Here is a 20487-nt window from a genome sequence, read left to right on the forward strand (position 1 = left end):
CGCATGGAGGCGGTGGAAACGATGAAAATTAGTGTTTTATATATAGGAGTAGAGAAGGGTTCAGTGGTTTGTGCCTCAAAACCATCGAACAAACGTTTTTAGGATATATTGGGCCTCAAAACTCATGTGCGGTTTTGCAGAGGATTTGAGCCTGTGCACGGGCCAAACCCGGACAGGCCAGCGCGCTGCATGCATTCCCACTAGGTCGGCTTTGGGCACTTTGCTAGCTAGAGAGCAACCCAGTCACGGCGAGTCTCTGATCCGTTTGTTTTAGTAGATCCTAATAAGGTGCCCAGAAACTTTTCTAAGCCATGAAACCATCAGTTGGTTTAGGTATTATATTTGAGTTTATGCTCTTTCTTCTATTTAATTTGTTGAAGTTGGGATATCATCACTATATATCGGGTTTTGGTGTATTTTGCTGAAGCACTTTTGGTTCTTTGCTGGTTTGAGTGTTCCGTTATTGAGCTCGTGATCATCATCGAGAATATGCAACCATTGTTTGGCTGGTGTGAGGTACTCATTTATCATTATCTTTGTGTCGAACCAAAATTGTTTATAGTAGAAATTTAATTTGTTTGGCTTCTATATATCGATTCATCTCCTCTGATCGTCCTTTATATCTCTTCATCAATACTTTGCCACCATATATATATATATATATATATATATATATATATATATATATTGGATGATTCATAACAGGCACCAAAAACCATTAAACTGTCTGAACAAGTAGGTGGATCGAAGCAACTCGCACTGCAGGCCACACATACATAATATAGAGTACTACAGTACAGTATATATATAGATCGATACTGCATGCTGCTCCTGGCAATACAGCGGCTTTATTTTATTTCTTCCCTGGCTTCATCACTCGTGCAGCGCGCGGGACGTACGTGTACGTTCGGTAGGCTTATTAGCTTGGTCGTCGTAACTTAGCTGATCCTGCATGCGTGTCCCAAAAGAATTGAGAAAATGAAAGATGGAGATGCATATGCATATGCATGGATGATGACAGCAAACAAGCAAGCAAGCTGGATCACGTACTTGTTGCAGTCGGTGGACATGCTGATGGGGAATCCGACGGAGACGCCGCACTTGCCGGGGATGGTGGCGACGGTGCCCATGTTGACGCTCTTGACGCTGTTGGCGAGGCTCTTGAGGCAGCGGCACGCCGCCTGGCGGTCCGCGCTGGTCCGCGCCGCGCTGTTGAGGCTCTTGACGCCGCTGCAGCACGACGCGGGGAGCGCGCTGGCCCTCCCCGTCGCGTACGGGATGCACGGCGCCAGCGACGACCCCACCTGCCCGCAGGTGATCGCCGCCGAAGCGGACGAAGCCAGCAGCGCCGCCGCCACCAGCACGGCCACCACCGCCTGCGGCGTCTTCCTGCTGTTCAGCACAGCCGCCATCGTCGACCTCAGCTAGCTCGTGATCGGAGCAAGAGTTCGTTCGTTAGTGTGGATGACTGTGCTGCTGCTGCTGCTGAGGAATGGCCAGGATTTGGAGGGTTTAAATAGAGGGTTGAGGCCGATGAGAGAATTCAAGAACGTCGCTGCCAGGTCGTTGGACGCTGTTCTTGTTGGACGACCTGTGGACCCTGTCTTGTTAATTACTAGGCATCAGCACAGTCCAACTCCGTGGAAAATTGCTAAACCATATATATAATTCAGTGATGATCATAACTCATAGACCTCTGCAGAAAATATGGTTTAAATTTACTATTTCCTACGGTGTCTCCGATTGTTGTTTCTGCAAACCGGAGCTAGCCTAGCTAGATCAGAAAACTGTCTCCGGAATATATCTCGCGACAGCAACTCAACTTTCTTGCTGTTGGCAACTTGATCACTACAGCTAGTTATCTATACCTATACGCGTGTGGCGTGTTCTGAGCTTCCCTGACGTAGCGGCAACCTAACAGTAAGACAGCTCCAACAATAATTAAGATAGCTAGCTCATTTGATGTTTTATTCAACAGAAAGGAGGGAGAGAATGATTAAAAAACAACTAGAACCGTCTTTTTTATCGAGTGTCCTTCGGCAAAGCTTTACCGAGTGCTACACTCGTTAAAAATTACTCGACAAACATTTTATCGCACTACCGGAATCAGCTCCTTTGCCGTGTGTCTGAGACACACGGCAAAGTCTATTTTACACTCGGCAACGGCTTTGCTGAGTGTAACACTCGGCAAAGAACGCTCGGACTGTACATCGGCAACAGCCTCTTTGCCGAGTACTTTTTGTCGGGCACTTGGCAAAGAAAAGTCACCGTCACGGCGCCAAGTGACGGCGACGGATCCTTTGCCGAGTGCCTTCAGTGCAACTCGGCAAAGAGGCCAATTTTGCCGAGTGTTTGCTCGAGAGGCCCTCGGCAAAGACTGGTCCAGTGGACCCCACCGCCAGTCCCTGTGCCAAGAGCTCTAATAGGCACTCGGCAAAGAAGGCTTCTTTGCCGAGTGTCTGGTGGACTGGCACTCGACAAAGAACCCTCAAGTGGGCCCCTTTGCCAGTATCTTTGTCGAGTGCCTTGGCAACAGCACTCGGCAAAGATGTCTTTGCCGGTTCCCAGGTTTCCTTCTTTGCCGAGTGCCATTGTCAGCACTCGGCAAAGATGGCTTTACCGGTTCCCAGGTTTTCTTCTTTGCCGAGTGCCATGGTCATAGCACTCGGCAAAGCGACCCTTTGCCGAGTGTTACACTCGGCAAAATGACCAGAATGTCCCTTTTTTATTTGCTTTTGTTGTTCCATCCAAACAAACAAAAGATATATATCATTCACATCACATTATATATCAAGCACATAACAGAATGAACACATTTATCATCAACACCATATATATCACAAAGTCTCACTAAAGTCTCACAAATATAAGTCAGGATCATCACAAAACAGATATAAGTCTGCATCATCACTAACATCACCAAGTATCTCACAAGATAAAGTCTAACTAACATCACCAACACTCATAAAGGTAAGTCTGGATCATCACAAAACAAATCATCAACGAGGTGGGCATCTGGACTGGTTCGGCGAAGGGCTGGACGAAGCATGAGGGTTGTTCGACGCCGCCGATTGACCCTGCACAGAGAAGAGATTGTATGTGTGAGAACATATGAATATATATCATGCAGTACTAAAATTTTGATACTCACAGGAGTAGTGAACTCTGTAGGGTCAGCTGCAGGGAACAACGGAGGTGGTGGAGCATGACCCTGTGCGGCGCCAAGGCTCTGCATGTACGCGAACATCTCCGCCATCCTCTTCTCCAGCTCCTCACGTTGCCTCCTCTCATCATCTAGCTGAGTCTGTAATATTTCGGTCGTACGTCCATACCCCTTCCTCCCAAGCACGGACCAATTCATCAATCAAAGGCTCCATGTACACGCCCATTTTATTCCCCGGGTGTCCAGGAATTATCAACGACACAAATATGTTCTGTCTTTGAAAGCATACGCCGGGGGGAGATTGATGGGGATAACGAACACGGGCCAACATGTGTATGGGGCAGCGGTCATTCCATAGGGATTGAACCCATCTGTGGCCAGTGCAACACGAACATTACGAGCCTCTTTGGCTTTCTCATGGTGAATGGCATCAAAGTGGGTCCATGCTTCACCATCGGATGCGTGAACCATCTTGTCAGGATTGTATCGTTTGCCTTTTTTGTGCCATGTCATCTGTTTCGCGGATTCCTCTGTCATGTATAGACGCTGGATCCTCGGTATGAACGGAAGGTGGCGTAGGATTGTCATGGGGATGTCGAGCTGCCTCTTCTGTCCATCACCAGAGTCTACCTCCATGAACCTAGACGATTTACACTTCGGACAGTACTTTGCCTCAGTGTGTTCTTTCCTAAATAGGACGCAGCCCTTCGGACAAGCATGTATCTGCTCATACGTCATCTTGAGTGCACGAAGGAGTTTCTGTGCCTCGTACATGCTCTTTGGCAGAACGTGATCCTCCGGAAGCAGGCTGCCAATAACTGTCAACAAACCATCGAAGGCGTCTCGACTCATGCTATACTGCGACTTGAACGCCATTATACGCCCAATGGCATCCAGTTGAGAAACCTTTGTCTTGCCGTGAAGGGGTTTCTGTGCCGCGTCAAACATGTCGTAGAATGCCTTTGCGGTCGCCTCTGGCTCGTCCTCCGTACGTCCTTCGGCGAACTGTGCCTCGTGATAGTCGTTCAACATGTCCGCTACCCCGGCATCAGCATCGTAATCCTCGACGCGTTGTCTCACCACCTCCTCTCTCGTGCGATGCGCTTCACCATGGAAGATCCACCGAGTATAGTCCGGCGTAAATCCATTCTTCCAAATATGTTCTACCATGGCTTTCTTTGGTTTCTTTTCCGGTTGTCACATTTGCTGCACGGACAAGGGACTAGGCTAGCTCCTTTAGCAGCTTCACCATATGCCCGTTCCACGAAAGCATCGATCTTCCTAATCCATTCTGGGGTGACATCATTACGTCGAACGCGGCCCGTGTACATCCACTCACGGTCCTCCATCCTCTAACATATATAACCGAGTATAGTTTAATATAGACATGTAATGCATGTACACTACGTTCCTACCTTCTAATAGGTGATGATAGGTCCTAATCCCACCCGCGGTTGCGTAGATGGAGTTAGTTTCCATGCTCTACTCCGATCCGAGATAGAATTTCGGCAGCACCTCCCCGCTGTTCTCCGGATACACGTCCTGACAGGGAGAGTGTACTGTCCGGAGAACAACAGGAAGGTGACGCCGAAACTCTGTCTCGGACCGGAGTAGAGCATGGAAACTAACACCATCTAGGCAACCGCGGGCTGTCCAAAAAACGTGGACAATTCGAAACTGATACATTTGTAGATATGCAAAGATCTGCATATCTACACCGTATCTCTTTCGAACGGGAGACGCCTAACTGGGTTACGTGATCTACGACCATGATGCGGAAATTGAGGTTATACCTAGGGTGACGGTGGAATCAGGCTAGCGGGGCTGTGGCGGGTCGGTGCAGTGGCGACGCGACGCGGTGCAGGCAGACCCGCAGTGGCTAGGAAGACAAGTATCTTCTCTGTAAAAAATAAACAAGCATGTCAAAAAAATCGGCAGCACTTCCCCTATACGGGGAGGTTTCCAAAACCTGCAAATAGATCTAACAGCACGATGGCTGACACGCACATATACAAACGACACGATGAATGCAAGTCACATCTAAGTCCAAAGGTAGGTTACCAAAAAAACATCAAAGACTAAGCACTTTGAAGGTAGTGACAGTACGTGAATCGCCGAAAGGTGTCCTATGCATGTGCATTGCTCATATATTTATAAGGACTATACTCTATACAACTCTATATTGTGAGTTGTCATAATTAGATTTGGATCTCAAAACTAGAAGTTAAAACATACTCTAAAATTAGAAGTTAATAAACATAAAGATTTTCAAATGTTGATATGAGTGAATTGTTTTGTTTCTCCTTTCTCTCATGAATTAAGCATTAGTATGTGAAATTTGAATTGAATTCGAATTTATAATTTGAAATAAAAAAGAAATAAAAACAGAAAATAAAATAGAACAAGAAACAAAGGGGAATATACCGGCTGGGAGGCCGGTGGCGCGACGACGGCGGCGGTGGTCGCCACGGGCGCGCGACGACGGCGGTGGGCGCGGCGGGCGCGACGGCCGTGGGCGCGGTGGGCGCGGCGGGCGCGAGCGGCTGGCTGTGCTCGCCGCGGGCGCGACGGCGGGTGGCGGTGCTCGCCGCGGGCGCGACGGCGGGCGGCGCGACGGCGGGTGGCGGTGCTCGCCGCGAGCGCGACGGCGGGCGGCGCGACGGCGGGTGGCGGCGCGACGACGGCGAGCGAGCGAGCGTGAGAGAGATAGTGAGAGTGAGAGAGAGACAGTGAGTAAGGGCGCCGTAACAGCTATTAAAACGTTCTTTGCCGAGTGCCCGCGATCCGACACTCGGCAAAGATTTTTTAAAAATTAAAAAATAAACTTTGCCGAGTGCCGGATCTCGGGCACTCAGCAAAGGCGTCTTTGCCGAGTGCTAGCTGTAGAGCACTCATGTCGGGGACCATAACTAGGGGTACCCTCAAGACGCCTAATTCTCAGCTGGTAACCCCCATCAGCATAAAGCTGCAGAGGCCTGATGGGTGCGATTAAGTCAGGGATCAGTCCATACGAGTGACTCGATCACGCCTCGCCCGAGCCTAGCCTCGGACAAGGGCAGCCGACCCCGAGGGATTTCCGTCTCGCCCAAGGCCCCCCTCCAACGGCGGACACATCTCCGGCTCGCCCGAGGCCTTGCTTTCGCTAAGAAGCAACCCTGACTAAATCGCCGCGCCGACCGACCGAGTCGCAGGAGCATTTAACGCAAAGGTGGCCTGACACCTTTATCCTGACGCGTGCCCCCCGGCAGAGCCGAAGTGACCGCCGTCACTGCGCCGCTCCACTGACCGGTCTAACAGAAGGACAGCGCCGCCTGCGCCACTCCGACTGCAGTGCCACTTGACAGAGTGAGACTGACAGGCAGTCAGGCCCTGCCAAAGGCACCATAGGAAACTCCGCTCCGCCCGACCCAGGGCTCGGACTCGGGCTAAGCCCCGGAAGACGGCGAACTCCGCTCCGCCCGACCCAGGGCTCGGACTCGGGCTAGGCCCCGGAACACGGCGAACTCCGCTCCGCCCGACCCAGGGCTCGAACTCGGGCTAAGCCCCGGAAGACGGCGAACTCCGCTCCGCCCGACCCAGGGCTCGGACTCGGGCTAGGCCCCGGAAGACGGCGAACTCCGCTCCGCCCGACCCAGGGCTCGGACTCGGGCTCAGCCCCAGAAGACGACGAACTCCGCTTCGCCCGACGCCAGGGCTCAGACTCCGCCCTGGCCTCTGCCGAACGACCTCCGCCTCGCCCGACCCAGGGGCTCGGGCTTAGCCTCGGCCATGGAAGACAGACTCGACCTCGGCTTCGGAGGAGCCTCCACGTCGCCCGACCTAGGGCGCAGGCTAGCCACGTCAACAGGAAGCGCCATCATCACCCTACCCCGAGCCGGCTCGGGCCGCAGAGAACAAGACCGGTGTCCCATCTGGCTAGCTCCGCCAGATAGGCAATGATGGCGCCCCGCAAGCCCTGTGACGACGGCGACTCTCAGCTCTCTTACGGAAGCAGGAGGACGTCAGCAAGGACTCAACCGCTCCGACAGCTGTCCCTCCGCCAGGCTCCGTTGCTCCTCCGACAGCCACGACATCACACCAGCTGGGTGCCAAGATCTCTCCGGCTGCCACATTGGCATGTACTTAGGGCGCTAGCTCTCCCCCGCTAGACACGTAGCACTCTGCTACACCCCCATTGTACACCTGGATCCTCTCCTTACGCCTATAAAAGGAAGGACCAGGGCCCTCTTAGAGAGGGTTGGCCGCGCGGGGACGAGGACGAGACAGGCGCTCTCTTGGGGCCGCTCGCTTCCCTCACCCGCGTGGACGCTTGTAACCCCCTACTGCAAGCGCACCCGACCTGGGCGCGGGACGAACACGAAGGCCGCAGGATTTCCACCTCTCTCACGCCCGTCTCCGGCAACCTCGCTTCCCCCCTTCGCGCTCGCCCACGCGCTCGACCCATCTGGGCTGGGGCACGCGGCACATTCACTCGTCGGCTTAAGGACCCCCCGGTCTCGAAACGCCGACAGTTGGCGCGCCAGGTAGGGGCCTGCTACGTGTTGACGAACAGCTTCCCGTCAAGCTCCAGATGGGCAGTCTCTAGCAACCTCTCCGGCCCGGGACGGTGCTCCGTTTCGGGAGTCTTGAGTTCATGTCCTTCGACGGCAGCTACGACATGATACTCCTTCCACCGCCGCGCGACAACGACAATGGCGGCCGACAACCCGCCCGCCGGCGGCGGAATCGACGACATCTTCCCCGCGTGGTGGAAGAACAACATTCGAGCTCGCCCCGTCCTCTCCCCCGCCAACGGAGGAGGAGGCGGGGCAACCAAGGCCAAGCGGGAGGCCGCGCTTCGTCGGCTGTCGAGCGAATCGACGTCCCCAGCGCCCCAACGGGGGGCGCGTCGGGCGTCGACCTCGCGTTTGAGACGAAGGCGGGCGCCGTCCCCCCGCGACACGCCAATCCCGAGCAAGTGGACGACGCCAGCGCGCTCGCGGAGAGCTTGTAGGACGTCGCCCTCGTACCTGCGACGACAGTGCAATCAGTCCCCGACGTGACTATGTCGCTCCTCGTCGACCAAAAGGTACCGACTGATTCCCATCCTACGTCATTTCGACTCAGCCTCAACCCGTCTAGCGACCTTGCTTTGGCGGGCGCTCTCGTTGAGGCGAGTGCAACCCCTCTGGGGTTTCGCACGCGGTCGCCTTGGGACCGGTTGACAGACGTCTCGACCTACGGGCCCTCTGGGTCCGAGGAAGATGACGATCCCAGCATCTGTTGGGATTTCTCTGGATTTGGCAACCCCAGTGCCATGCGGGACTTTATGACCGCATGTGACTACTGCCTCTCCGACTGTTCCGACGGTAGCCGCAGCCTCGACGACGAGGACTGCGGCCCAAGCCGCGAATGTTTCCACGTCGAGCTTGGGGATCCCTCCGAAGGCAACCATCTCGGCATGCCGGAGGACGGTGATCTCCCTAGGCCGGTGCCTCGCGTAGACATCCCGCGGGAGCTAGCTGTGGTCCCCGTTCCGGCGGGGGGTCACGACCCACAGCTCGAGCAAGTCCGCGAGGCGCAGGCCAGGCTCGACGAGGGAGCAGGAGCGCTTGAGCCGATCCGCCGGGACGTCGGGCAGGTATGGGCGGGCCAACCCCCGACCGGAGAAGTACGTCACCTGCCCCAGGGTTTCTAGCACCGCGTCGCCAACGACGTCAGGGTTAGGCCGCCACCCGCATCCAGTGGGGTCGGTCAGAACCTGGCAGCCGCAGCGATGCTCCTCCGCGCGATGCCGGAGCCATCAACCACCGAGGGTCGGCGAATCCAGGGAGAGCTCAAGAATCTCCTGGAAGGCGCTGCGGTCCGACGGGCCGAGAGCTCTGCCTCCCGAAGGCAGGGATACCCCTCGGAACCTCATGCTGCGACTTCCCGATTCATGCGGGAAGCCTCGATCTACACCGGGCGCACGCGCAACACCGCGCCTGCGGCCCCGGGCCACCTCGGCAACGAGCACCATCGTCGCGACCGTCGGGCCCACCTCGACGAAAGGGTGCGCCGAGGCTACCACCCCAGGCGTGGGGGACGCTGCGACAGCGGGGAGGATCGGAGTCCCTCGCCCGAACCACCCGGTCCGCAGGCCTTCAGTCGGGCCATCCGACGGGCGCCGTTCCCGACCCGGTTCCGACCCCCGACTACTATCACAAAGTACTCGGGGGAAACGAGACCGGAACTGTGGCTCGCAGACTACCGCCTGGCCTGCCAACTGGGTGGAACGGACGACGACAACCTCATCATCCGCAACCTCCCCCTGTTCCTCTCCGACACTGCTCGCGCCTGGTTGGAGCACCTGCCTCCGGGGCAGATCTCCAACTGGGATGACTTGGTCCAAGCCTTCGCCGGCAATTTCCAGGGCACGTACGTGCGCCCCGGGAATTCCTGGGACCTCCGAAGCTATCGGCAACAGCCGGGAGAGTCTCTCCGGGACTACATCCGGCGATTCTCGAAGCAGCGCACCGAGCTGCCCAACATCACCGACTCGGATGTCATCGGCGCGTTCCTTGCCGGCACCACCTGCCGCGACCTGGTGAATAAGTTGGGTCGCAAGACCCCCACCAGGGCGAACGAGCTGATGGACATCGCCACCAAGTTCGCCTCTGGCCAGGAGGCGGTCGAGGCTATCTTCCGAAAGGATAAGCAGCCCCAGGGCCGCCCATCGGAAGATGCTCCCGAGGCGTCAACTCCGCGCGGCGCCAAGAAGAAAGGCAGGAAGAAGTCGCAAGCGAAACGCGCCGCCGCCGACGCGGACCTTGTCGCCGCCGCCGAGTACAAGAACCCTCGGAAGCCCCCCGGAGGTGCTAACCTCTTCGACAAGATGCTCAAGGAGCCGTGCCCCTATCATCAGGGGCCCGTCAAGCACACCCTCGAGGAGTGCGTCATGCTTCGGCGCCACTTCCACAGGGCCGGGCCACCCGCAGAGGGTGGCAGGGCCCGCGACGACGACAAGAAGGAAGATCACCAAGCAGGAAAGTTCCCCGAGGTCCGCGACTGCTTCATGATCTACGGTGGGCATGTGGCGAATGCCTCGGCTCGGCATCGCAAGCACGAGCGCCGGGAGGTCTGCTCGGTGAAGGTGGCGGCGCCAGTCTACCTAGACTGGTCCGACAAGCCCATCACCTTCGACCAAGCTGACCACCCCGACCATGTGTCGAGCCCGGGGAAATACCCGCTCGTCGTCGACCCCAGCGTCGGCGACGTCAGGCTCACCAAGGTCCTGATGGACGGGGGCAGCTGCCTCAACATCATCTACGCCGAGACCCTCAGGCTCCTGCGCGTCGATCTGTCCTCCGTCCGAGCAGGCGCTGCGCCCTTCCACGGGATCATTCCCGGGAAGCGCGTCCAGCCCCTCGGACGACTCGACCTTCCCGTCTGCTTCGGAACGCCCTCCAACTTCCGAAGGGAGACTTTGACGTTCGAGGTGGTCGGGTTCCGAGGAACCTACCACGCGGTACTGGGGAGGCCATGTTACGCGAAGTTCATGGCCGTCCCCAACTACACCTACCTGAAGCTCAAGATGTCGGGCCCCAACGGGGTCATCACCGTCGGCCCCACGTACAAACACGCGTTCGAATGCGACATGGAGTGTGTGGAGTACGCCGAGGCCCTCGCCGAGTCCGAGGCCCTCATCGCCGACCTGGAGAGCCTCTCCAAAGAGGTGCCAGACGTGAAACGTCATGCCGGCAACTTCGAGCCAGCGGAGACGGTTAAGGCCGTCCCTCTCGACCCCAGTGTCGTCACCTCCAAGCAGATCCGGATCGGTTTCGGGCTCGACCCCAAATAGGAAGCAGTGCTCGTCGACTTTCTCCGCGCAAACGCCGACGTCTTTGCGTGGAGTCCCTCGGACATGCCCGGCATACCGAGGGATGTCGCCGAGCACTCGCTGGATATTCGGGCCGGAGCCCGACCCGTCAGGCAGCCTCTGCGCCTATTCGACAAGGAGAAGCGCAGAGTGATAGGCGAGGAGATCCACAAGCTAATGGCAGCAGGGTTCATCAAAGAGGTATTCCATCCCGAGTGGCTTGCCAACCCTGTGCTTGTGAGAAAGAAAGGGGGGAAATAGTGGATGTGTGTAGACTACACTGGTCTCAACAAAGCATGTCCGAAGGTTCCCTACCCTCTGCCTCGCATCGATCAAATCGTGGATTCCACTGCTGGGTGCGAAACCCTGTCCTTCCTCGATGCCTACTCAGGGTATCACCAAATCCGGATGAAAGAGTCCGACCAGCTCGCGACTTCTTTCATCACGCCCTTCGGCATGTACTGCTATGTCACCATGCCGTTCGGTTTGAGGAATGCAGGCGCGACGTACCAGCGGTGCATGAACCATGTGTTCGGCGAACACATCGGTCGCACAGTCGAGGCCTACGTCGATGACATCGTAGTCAAGACAAGGAAGGCTTCCGACCTCCTCTCCGACCTTGAAGTGACATTCCGATGTCTCAAAGCGAAAGGCGTCAAGCTCAATCCCGAGAAGTGTGTCTTCGGGGTGCCCCGGGGCATGCTCTTGGGGTTCATCGTCTCCGAGCGAGGCATCGAAGCCAACCCGGAGAAGATCGCAGCTATCACCAGCATGGGGCCCATCAAGGACTTAAAAGGCGTACAGAGGGTCATGGGATGTCTCGCGGCCCTGAGCCGCTTCATCTCACGCCTCGGCGAAAGAGGTCTGCCTCTGTACCGCCTCTTGAGGAAGGCCGAGTGTTTCGCTTGGACCCCAGAGGCCGAGGAAGCTCTCGGGAACCTGAAGGCGCTCCTCACAAAGGCGCCTATCTTGGTGCCCCCAGCTGATGGAGAAGCCCTCTTGGTCTACGTCGCCGCAACCACTCAGGTGGTTAGCGTCGCGATTGTGGTCGAGAGGCAAGAAGAGGGGCATGCATTGCCCATTCAGAGGCCAGTTTACTTCGTCAGCGAGGTACTGTCCGAGACCAAGATCCGCTACCCACAAGTTCAGAAGCTGCTGTATGCAGTGATCCTGACGAGGCGAAAGTTGCGACATTACTTCGAGTCTCATCCGGTAACTGTGGTGTCATCCTTCCCCCTGGGGGAGATCATCCAGTGCCGAGAGGCCTCGGGCAGGATCGCAAAGTGGGCGGTGGAAATCATGGGCGAGACAATCTCGTTCGACCCTCGGAAGGCCATCAAGTCCCAGGTATTGGCGGACTTCGTAGCCGAATGGGTCGACACCCAGCTGCCGACGGCTCCGATCCAACCGGAGCTCTGGACCATGTTTTTCAACGGGTCGCTGATGAAGACGGGAGCCGGCGCAGGCCTGCTCTTCATCTCGCCCCTCGGGAAACACCTACGCTACGTGCTACGCCTCCATTTCCCGGCGTCCAACAATGTGGCTGAGTACGAGGCTCTGGTCAACGGGTTGTGGATCGCCATCGAGCTAGGGGTCAGACGCCTCGACGCCCGCGGTGACTCGCAGCTCGTCATCGACCAAGTCATGAAGAACTCCCGCTGCCGCGACCCGAAGATGGAGGCCTACTGCGATGAGGTTCGGCGCCTGGAGGACAAGTTCTACGGGCTCGAGCTTAACCACATCGCTCGGCGCTACAACGAGACTGCGGACGAGCTGGCAAAAATAGCCTCGGGGCGAACGACGGTTCCCCCGGACGTCTTCTCCCAGGATCTGCATCAACCCTCCGTCAAGATCGACGACACGCCCGAGCCCGAGGCACCCTCGGTCCAGCCCGAGGTACCCTCGGCTCAGCCCGAGGCACCCTCAGTTCGGCTCGAGGCGCCCTCGGTTCTGCCCGAGGTACCCTCGGCCCCCGAGGGCGAGACACTGCACGTCGAGGAGGAGCAGAGCGGGGCCACGCCTGATCGAAATTGGCAGACCCCGTACCTACAATATCTCCGCCAAGGAGAGCTACCCCTCGACCAAGCCGAGGCTCGGCGGGTAGCGCGACACGCCAAGTCGTTCGTCTTGCTGGGCGATGAGAAGGAGCTCTACCACCGCAGCCCCTCGGGCATCCTCCAGCGATGCATCTCCATCGCCGAAGGTCAGGAACTCCTGCAAGAGATACACTCGGGGGCTTGCGGCCATCATGCAGCGCCTCGAGCCCTTGTCGGGAATGCTTTCCGGCAAGGCTTCTACTGGCCAACGGCGGTGGCTGACGCCACTAGAATTGTCCGCACCTGCGAAGGGTGCCAATTCTATGCGAAGCAGACCCACCTGCCCGCTCAGGCTCTGCAGACGATACCCATCACCTGGCCCTTTGCTGTGTGGGGTCTGGACCTCGTCGGTCCCTTGCAGAAGGCGCCCGGGGGCTACACGCACCTGCTGGTCGCCATCGACAAATTCTCCAAGTGGATCGAGGTCCGACCTCTTAACAGCATCAGGTCCGAGCAGGCGGTGGCGTTCTTCACCAACATCATCCATCGCTTCGGGGTCCCAAACTCCATCATTACCGACAACGGCACCCAGTTCACCGGCAGAAAATTCTTGGATTTTTGCGAGGATCACCACATCCGGTTGGACTGGGCCGCCGTGGCTCATCCCATGTCGAATGGGCAAGTAGAGCGTGCCAACGGCATGATTCTACAAGGGCTCAAGCCTCGGATTTACAACGACCTCAACAAGTTCGGCAAGCGATGGATGAAGGAACTCCCCTCGGTGGTCTGGAGCCTGAGGACAACGCCGAGCCGAGCCACGGGTTTCACGCTGTTCTTCCTGGTCTATGGGGCCGAGGCCGTCTTGCCCACTGACCCGGAATACGGCTCCCCGAGGACGAGGGCCTACAGCGGTCAAAGCAACCAAGTTAGCCGAGAAGACTCGCTGGACCAGCTGGAAGAGGCTCGGGACAAGGCCTTACTACACTCGGCGCGGTACCAGAAGTCCCTGCGACGCTACCACGCCCGAGGGGTCCGGCCCCGAGACCTCCAGGTGGGCGACCTGGTGCTTCGGCTGCGGCAAGACGCCCGAGGGAGGCACAAGCTCACGCCCCCCTGGGAGGGGCCATTCGTCATCGCCAAAGTTCTGAAGCCCGGAACGTACAAGCTGGCCAACAGTCAAGGCGAGGTCTACGGCAACGCTTGGAACATCCAACAGCTACGTCGCTTCTACCCTTAAGATGTTTTCAAGTTGTTCATATACCTCGCACCCACGCAAAGTTTAGTCATCAAGGAAGGGTCGGCCTCGCCTTGGCAAAGCCCGACCCTCCCTCGGGGGCTAAAAGGGGGGGGGACCCCCTCTGCGTCGAAATTTTCCTCAAAAAAAGATCTATTTTAACAGAATATCTTTCGTGCTTTTTGACTACTTCGAAAAGCGGATCCTGAAAACGACGGAGTACACGTAAGCAGCCAAGGCTGACCGAGCCGAGGGACTCCTACGCCTCCGGGATACGGATACCTCACTCATCACCTTCTGCGATAAGTAACTCGCGTTCGGATAAAGTGATTCCGCGGACCGAACAAGTCTTTACGTTCGGAAGCTCTTCTGCCGAAGCGATCCTTCGAGCCTTCTCGACTGAGTTGGTGACAGGGCCTCATGGACGGGTGAAAGTACGCGTAAGCGGCAAGGCCGACCGAGCCGAGGGACTCCCACGCCTCCTGGATACGGATACCTCACTCGTCACCTTCCGCGAGAAGCAACTCTCGCTCACACAAACATCCCTGTTACCGACAAAAAAGTCCAGATACTCGAAATAAGAGGAAAAGAGACGCAGCTTTACAACGCAGCGAGGGTGTGTGTTCTGGCCTCAGCGGCCGCAGAAGGCACACGCTACAAGACAATCTGATCGTCGGCCAGGCTCACGTCCCATCCGGGGGCAGCAAGAGAACCCCCTCTCACGGCGTGAAGACAGGGCGCCCGTGATCCGTTCCTCGAACGGCTCGCGCACGCGCAACGACCGCCCTGCCAACCACTCGCCCCGTCGCATTAACTCCGTGGCGGGACAGGCGGCGCTTCTGGCAGGAGAAGCGGGCGACGCTTCGCCTTCGCCGTAATAACCGCGCCAAAAAAGGTATGCCACGTCGTTCGATTTCGTATCCTTTTCCTTTTTCCTCTTTCTCTATCTCTTGCAACTGGGACCGGGAAAGGGGGATACCCCGAAAAGGATCCTTCCCTGTGAAGGAACCGGGCTCCGAGCCCCCCTACTGATCAGAGGTTCGAAGGCTGGCCCCCCGAGGGGTTCAACAGCCGCCTCAGATCGTGTGGGCCCTACACCCACTACTGGTCAGAGGTTCGAAGGCCGGCCCCCCGAAGGGCTCCACGGCCGCCTCAGGCTACTCGGGCTCCGCACCCATTACTGATCAGGGGTTCAAAGGCTGGCCCCCTAAGGGTTCACAGTCGCCTCAGACGCCGAGCGAGGGATGACCAGGGGTACGTTCGATACATAACCAAGGCTCGGGCTGCGCTCCCGAGGTACCCTAGGACATTTCCGAGACCAGCGGGAGCGATCTTGTAACGGAATCCCATCGGAGGGAGGCATCGAGCCCTCGGACCCCGTCGCCAGGGGACCGGGTCCGGCAAATCACCCACAGGTACTTTTGGGCGTGCCTCTGGGCCCCTAGCCGACCCCCAACGAACGGGGCACGGACGTCCACTCGGATTACCCGCTTGCAGCTCACCGGAGACACCATGTTCGGTGCCCATCGAGGGTAACATGGCGCTCTCCCCCCCTCCTCCTTGCGGAAAGGCGACGTAGGGGCGTATGTAAAAAAGCCGAGTATGTCCCTGATCGCCCTCTCGCCCTGTGCGGAGGCTCGGGGGCTGCTCTCGCAAAACCGGCTCCGGCCGAACCGTTGACAGCGTCAACATACCAGCCCGAGAACTTGGGCCCCGACCGTGCACCCGGGCTACGACCAGTTCGCATGAGGAAACAACCAGACCAGCCGAAGCATTACGCAAGGCATTAAGACCTCGGAGGAGTGAAACCACTCCTCCGAGGCCTCGGGGGCTACACCCGGCGGGTGCGCTCGCGCGCACCCACCGGAACAAAATGCAACCGAGAAGGCTGGTCCCCTTGCAAAAAAGTGCGACGAAAGCCTCCAAGTGAGTGCTAACACTCCCTTCGAGGCTCGGGGGCTACTGTCGGGGACCATAATTAGGGGTACCCTCAAGACGCCTAATTCTCAGCTGGTAACCCCCATCAGCATAAAGCTGCAGAGGCCTGATGGGTGCGATTAAGTCAGGGATCAGTCCATATGAGTGACTCGATCACGCCTCGCCCGAGCCTAGCCTCGGACAAGGGCAGCCAACCCCGAGGGATTTCCGTCTCGCCCGAGGCCCCCCTCCAACGGCGAACACATCTCCGGCTCGCCCGAGGCCTTGCCTTCGCTAAGAAGCAACCCTGACTAAATCGCCGCGCCGACCGACCGAGTCGCAGGAGCATTTAACGCAAAGGTGGCCTGACACCTTTATCCTGACGCGCGCCCCCCGGCAGAGCCGAAGTGACCGCCATCACTTCGCCGCTCCACTGACCGGTCTGACAGAAGGACAGCGCCGCCTGCGCCACTCCGACTGCAGTGCCACTTGACAGAGTGAGACTGACAGGCAGTCAGGCCCTGCCAAAGGCACCATAGGAAACTCCGCTCCGCCCGACCCATGGCTCGGACTCGGGCTAAGCCCCGAAAGACGGCGAACTCCGCTCCGCCCGACCCAGGGCTCGGACTCGGGCTAAGCCCCGGAAGACGGCGAACTCCGCTCCGCCCGACCCAGGGCTCGGACTCGGGCTAGGCCCCAGAAGACGGCGAACTCCGCTCCGCCCGACCCAGGGCTCGGACTCGGGCTAAGCCCCGGAAGACGGTGAACTCCGCTCCGCCCGACCCAGGGCTCGGACTCGGGCTAGGCCCCGGAAGACGGCGAACTCCGCTCCGCCCGACCCAGGGCTCGGACTCGGGCTCAGCCCCAGAAGACGACGAACTCCGCTTCGCCCGACCCCAGGGCTCGGACTCCGCCCTGGCCTCTGCCGAACGACCTCCGCCTCGCCCGACCCAGGGGCTCGGGCTCAGCCTCGGCCATGGAAGACAGACTCGACCTCAGCTTCGGAGGAGCCTCCACGTCGCCCGACCTAGGGCGCAGGCCAGCCACGTCAACAGGAAGCGCCATCATCACCCTACCCCGAGCCGGCTCGGGCCGCAGAGAACAAGACCGGTGTCCCATCTGGCTAGCTCCGCCAGATAGGCAATGATGGCGCCCCGCAAGCCCTGTGACGACGGCGACTCTCAGCTCTCTTACGGAAGCAGGAGGACGTCAGCAAGGACTCAACCGCTCCGACAGCTGTCCCTCCGCCAGGCTCCGTTGCTCCTCCGACAGCCACGACATCACACCAGCTGGGTGCCAAGATCTCTCCGGCTGCCACATTGGCATGTACTTAGGGCGCTAGCTCTCCCCGCTAGACACGTAGCACTCTGCTACACCCCCATTGTACACCTGGATCCTCTCCTTACGCCTATAAAAGGAAGGACCAGGGCCCTCTTAGAGAGGGTTGGCCGCGCGGGGACGAGGACGAGACAGGCGCTCTCTTGGGGCCGCTCGCTTCCCTCACCCGCGTGGACGCTTGTAACCCCCTACTGCAAGTGCACCCGACCTGGGCGCGGGACGAACACGAAGGCCGCGGGATTTCCACCTCTCTCACGCCCGTCTCCGGCCACCTCGCTTCCCCCCTTCGCGCTCGCCCACGCGCTCGACCCATCTGGGCTGGGGCACGCGGCACATTCACTCGTCGGCTTAGGGACCCCCCGGTCTCGAAACGTCGACAACTCGGCAAAGATGTGTTCTTTATACTTTGCCGAGCGCCAACAGTCAGGCACTCGGCAAAGCCGCCTTTGCCGAGTGCTACCTGGAAAGCACTCGGCAAAGTATATTTTATTTTTTTATTTTTGGCAACCAAATTTTTTGTGGTGTGTTCTTACACTATGTAGACCTACAAGTACCATTTTGGTATAATTATAAAAGTGTTTTTTTATAACTATTAGATTTAGTTCGTTTATTTGAATTTCTTCGGAAAATTTAGATTTGAACTGCAGGTCACTCGAAACTTAGAAAACCGTGCATGCAAAAATGATATTCATGTTACTTAGCATAAGTTACGACCGATTCCAGGAGCGGACCAGAAACTTCGAGCAACATGCTCACTAAACATGGCCGTGAACTTGCCATCCACATGTTTAAAAATTGTATAAAACACAAACAAAGTCAGAAAATCCTGAAACTTGTCCACGTGTCATGATATCATATGTACAGGCTGCGATAAAAAATTTAGAATGTTTGGAGAAAGTTGTGGGACACTATGTGTAGAAACCTAAGAGAACTACACATGAAATCATAGAGTTTCAATGTAGTTCTCTTAGGTTTCTACACGTAGTGTCCCACAACTTTCTCCAAACATTCTAAAATTTTTATCGCAGCCTGTACATATGATATCATGACACGTGGACAAGTTTCAGGATTTTCTGACTTTGTTTGTGTTTTATACAATTTTTAAACATGTGGATGGCAAGTTCACGGCCATGTTTAGTGAGCATGTTGCTCGAAGTTTCCGGTCCGCTCCTGGAATCGGTCGTAACTTATGCTAAGTAACATGAATATCATTTTTGCATGCACGGTTTTCCAAGTTTCGAGTGACCTGCAGTTCAAATCTAAATTTTCCGAAGAAATTCAAATAAACGAACTAAATCTACTAACGATTGAAAACTTTGTTAAAATTGTGCACAAATGATACATGTAGGTCTACACAGTGTAGGAACATACCACAAAAAATTTAGGAGACAAAATAAAAAAAATAAAAATATACTTTGCCGAGTGTCTAGAGATGACACTCGGCAAAGACTTCTTTGCCGAGTGCCCCCAGGGTGGCACTCGGCAAAGAATCCTCTTTGCCGAGTGCCAGCCGTAGGCTCTCGGCAACGACTAACGGCCGTCAGCTTTGGGACGGCCGTTGACGGCCCTTTGCCGAGAGCCCCCTTTGCCGAGTGTTTGACACTCGGCAAAACGTGTCTTTGCCGAGAGCCCCCTGTGCCGAGTGTTCAGCACTCGGTAAAGGGGCTCTTTGCCGAGTTCCTAACTTTACCGAGTGCGGCACTCGGCAAAGCCTTCTTTGCCGAGTGCCCGACAAAAGGCACTCGACAAAGAGTACTGCACTCGGCAAAGCCTGCGATTCCGGTAGTGTCGGTAACTAGTTCTTTTCTGAGTATTTTTTCGGCACTCAGGAAAGACTTTGCCGAGTATCAAATTACACTTGGCAAAAAACACTTGTCAAATTAAGAATCATAAAAAATCTAAAAACAACAAAACATTTTTAAAATTAGGGAAACACAACTCCCAACCACTGTCATTGCTCTACCCATAGAGCTCTATCGATTTTTTGTCATTTTTTAAATCAAATTTACATATTTTTTAAATGGTGTGATTCGAACTCGCATCATCTCTCTCACACAACCTCATGTACCACTACACTACTACATCAATTATATGTATACTTGTTTTCATTCCTCATGTATTATAAGAAACCAAGATTAGTTTTATTATTTGAGGCACTAAATTAATTCAATTGAAAATGTTGTCAACTATAAATTTGAATAGCTTTTCAAGATCTATAACTTTTATTTTGATAGTTTCTACATCTGAGGTCATTTACAAAATTTGAATTTTAAATTTAAAAACTTCACACGAATTTTTCTATTATAAGATGATTTCAAATCAAAAAATTATCAATTATAAAGTTTCATTACATTTCAAGACCTACAACTTTTATTTTTATGGTTTTTCCATCCGAGGTAGCTTGAAAATTTCAAAATTTTAAATTCAAACATAGTTTTGCATGACATGATTATTTCAAACCAAAACATTGCCAACTACAAAGTATCATAACTTTTCAAGACCTACAACTTTCATGTTGATGGTTTTTTTCCATTCAAAGTCGTTTTCAAAATTTAAATTTAAATTTTTAAAATTTAGACGTAGTTTACGTTGACAAGATGATTTCAAATAAAAAAGTTGCCCACTATAAAATTCTATAACTTCTCAAGATCTACAAACTTTATTTTGGTTGTTTGGTCATCTGTTCATCTCACGTGATGGTTCTAACATTATTCACAAATCTTGTACATCTCTTGTAGTTTCATAAACTATGAGAGATATAGGTTTTATGAACAAATTTACTTTTATTTTGTCAAACAAAGAAATGATCAAAATATAAATTGTATGTCTTGATGAGTTATACAAATTTGCAGTTGAAAACCTTTTCATTTGAATTAATAAACTGCTTCAAATGTGATTTTTAAATTGTCTTTGCCTAGTGTTGAAAAAAACACTCGACAAAAAAACTCTTTGCCGAGTGTCA

The 20487-nt window shown here is 55.4% G+C and overlaps 1 protein-coding gene across 1 annotated transcript; it reads right to left on the bottom strand.

Annotated features, from left to right (window-relative positions):
- Nucleotides 1-628: 628 nt before the first annotated feature.
- LOC100274469 (uncharacterized) lies at nucleotides 629-1474 on the bottom strand. Its single transcript, NM_001148828.1, has 2 exons — nucleotides 1051-1474; nucleotides 629-948 (listed from the first exon to the last, which is right to left on the bottom strand). Exons 1-2 carry the CDS (start codon nucleotides 1410-1412, stop codon nucleotides 939-941), a joined length of 372 nt encoding a protein of 123 aa, NP_001142300.1. The 5' UTR covers nucleotides 1413-1474; the 3' UTR covers nucleotides 629-938.
- Nucleotides 1475-20487: the final 19013 nt, after the last annotated feature.

The sequence above is a fragment of the Zea mays genome, chromosome 3 (assembly GCF_902167145.1).
Source record: "Zea mays cultivar B73 chromosome 3, Zm-B73-REFERENCE-NAM-5.0, whole genome shotgun sequence".
Classification (NCBI taxonomy): Eukaryota; Viridiplantae; Streptophyta; class Magnoliopsida; order Poales; family Poaceae; genus Zea; species Zea mays.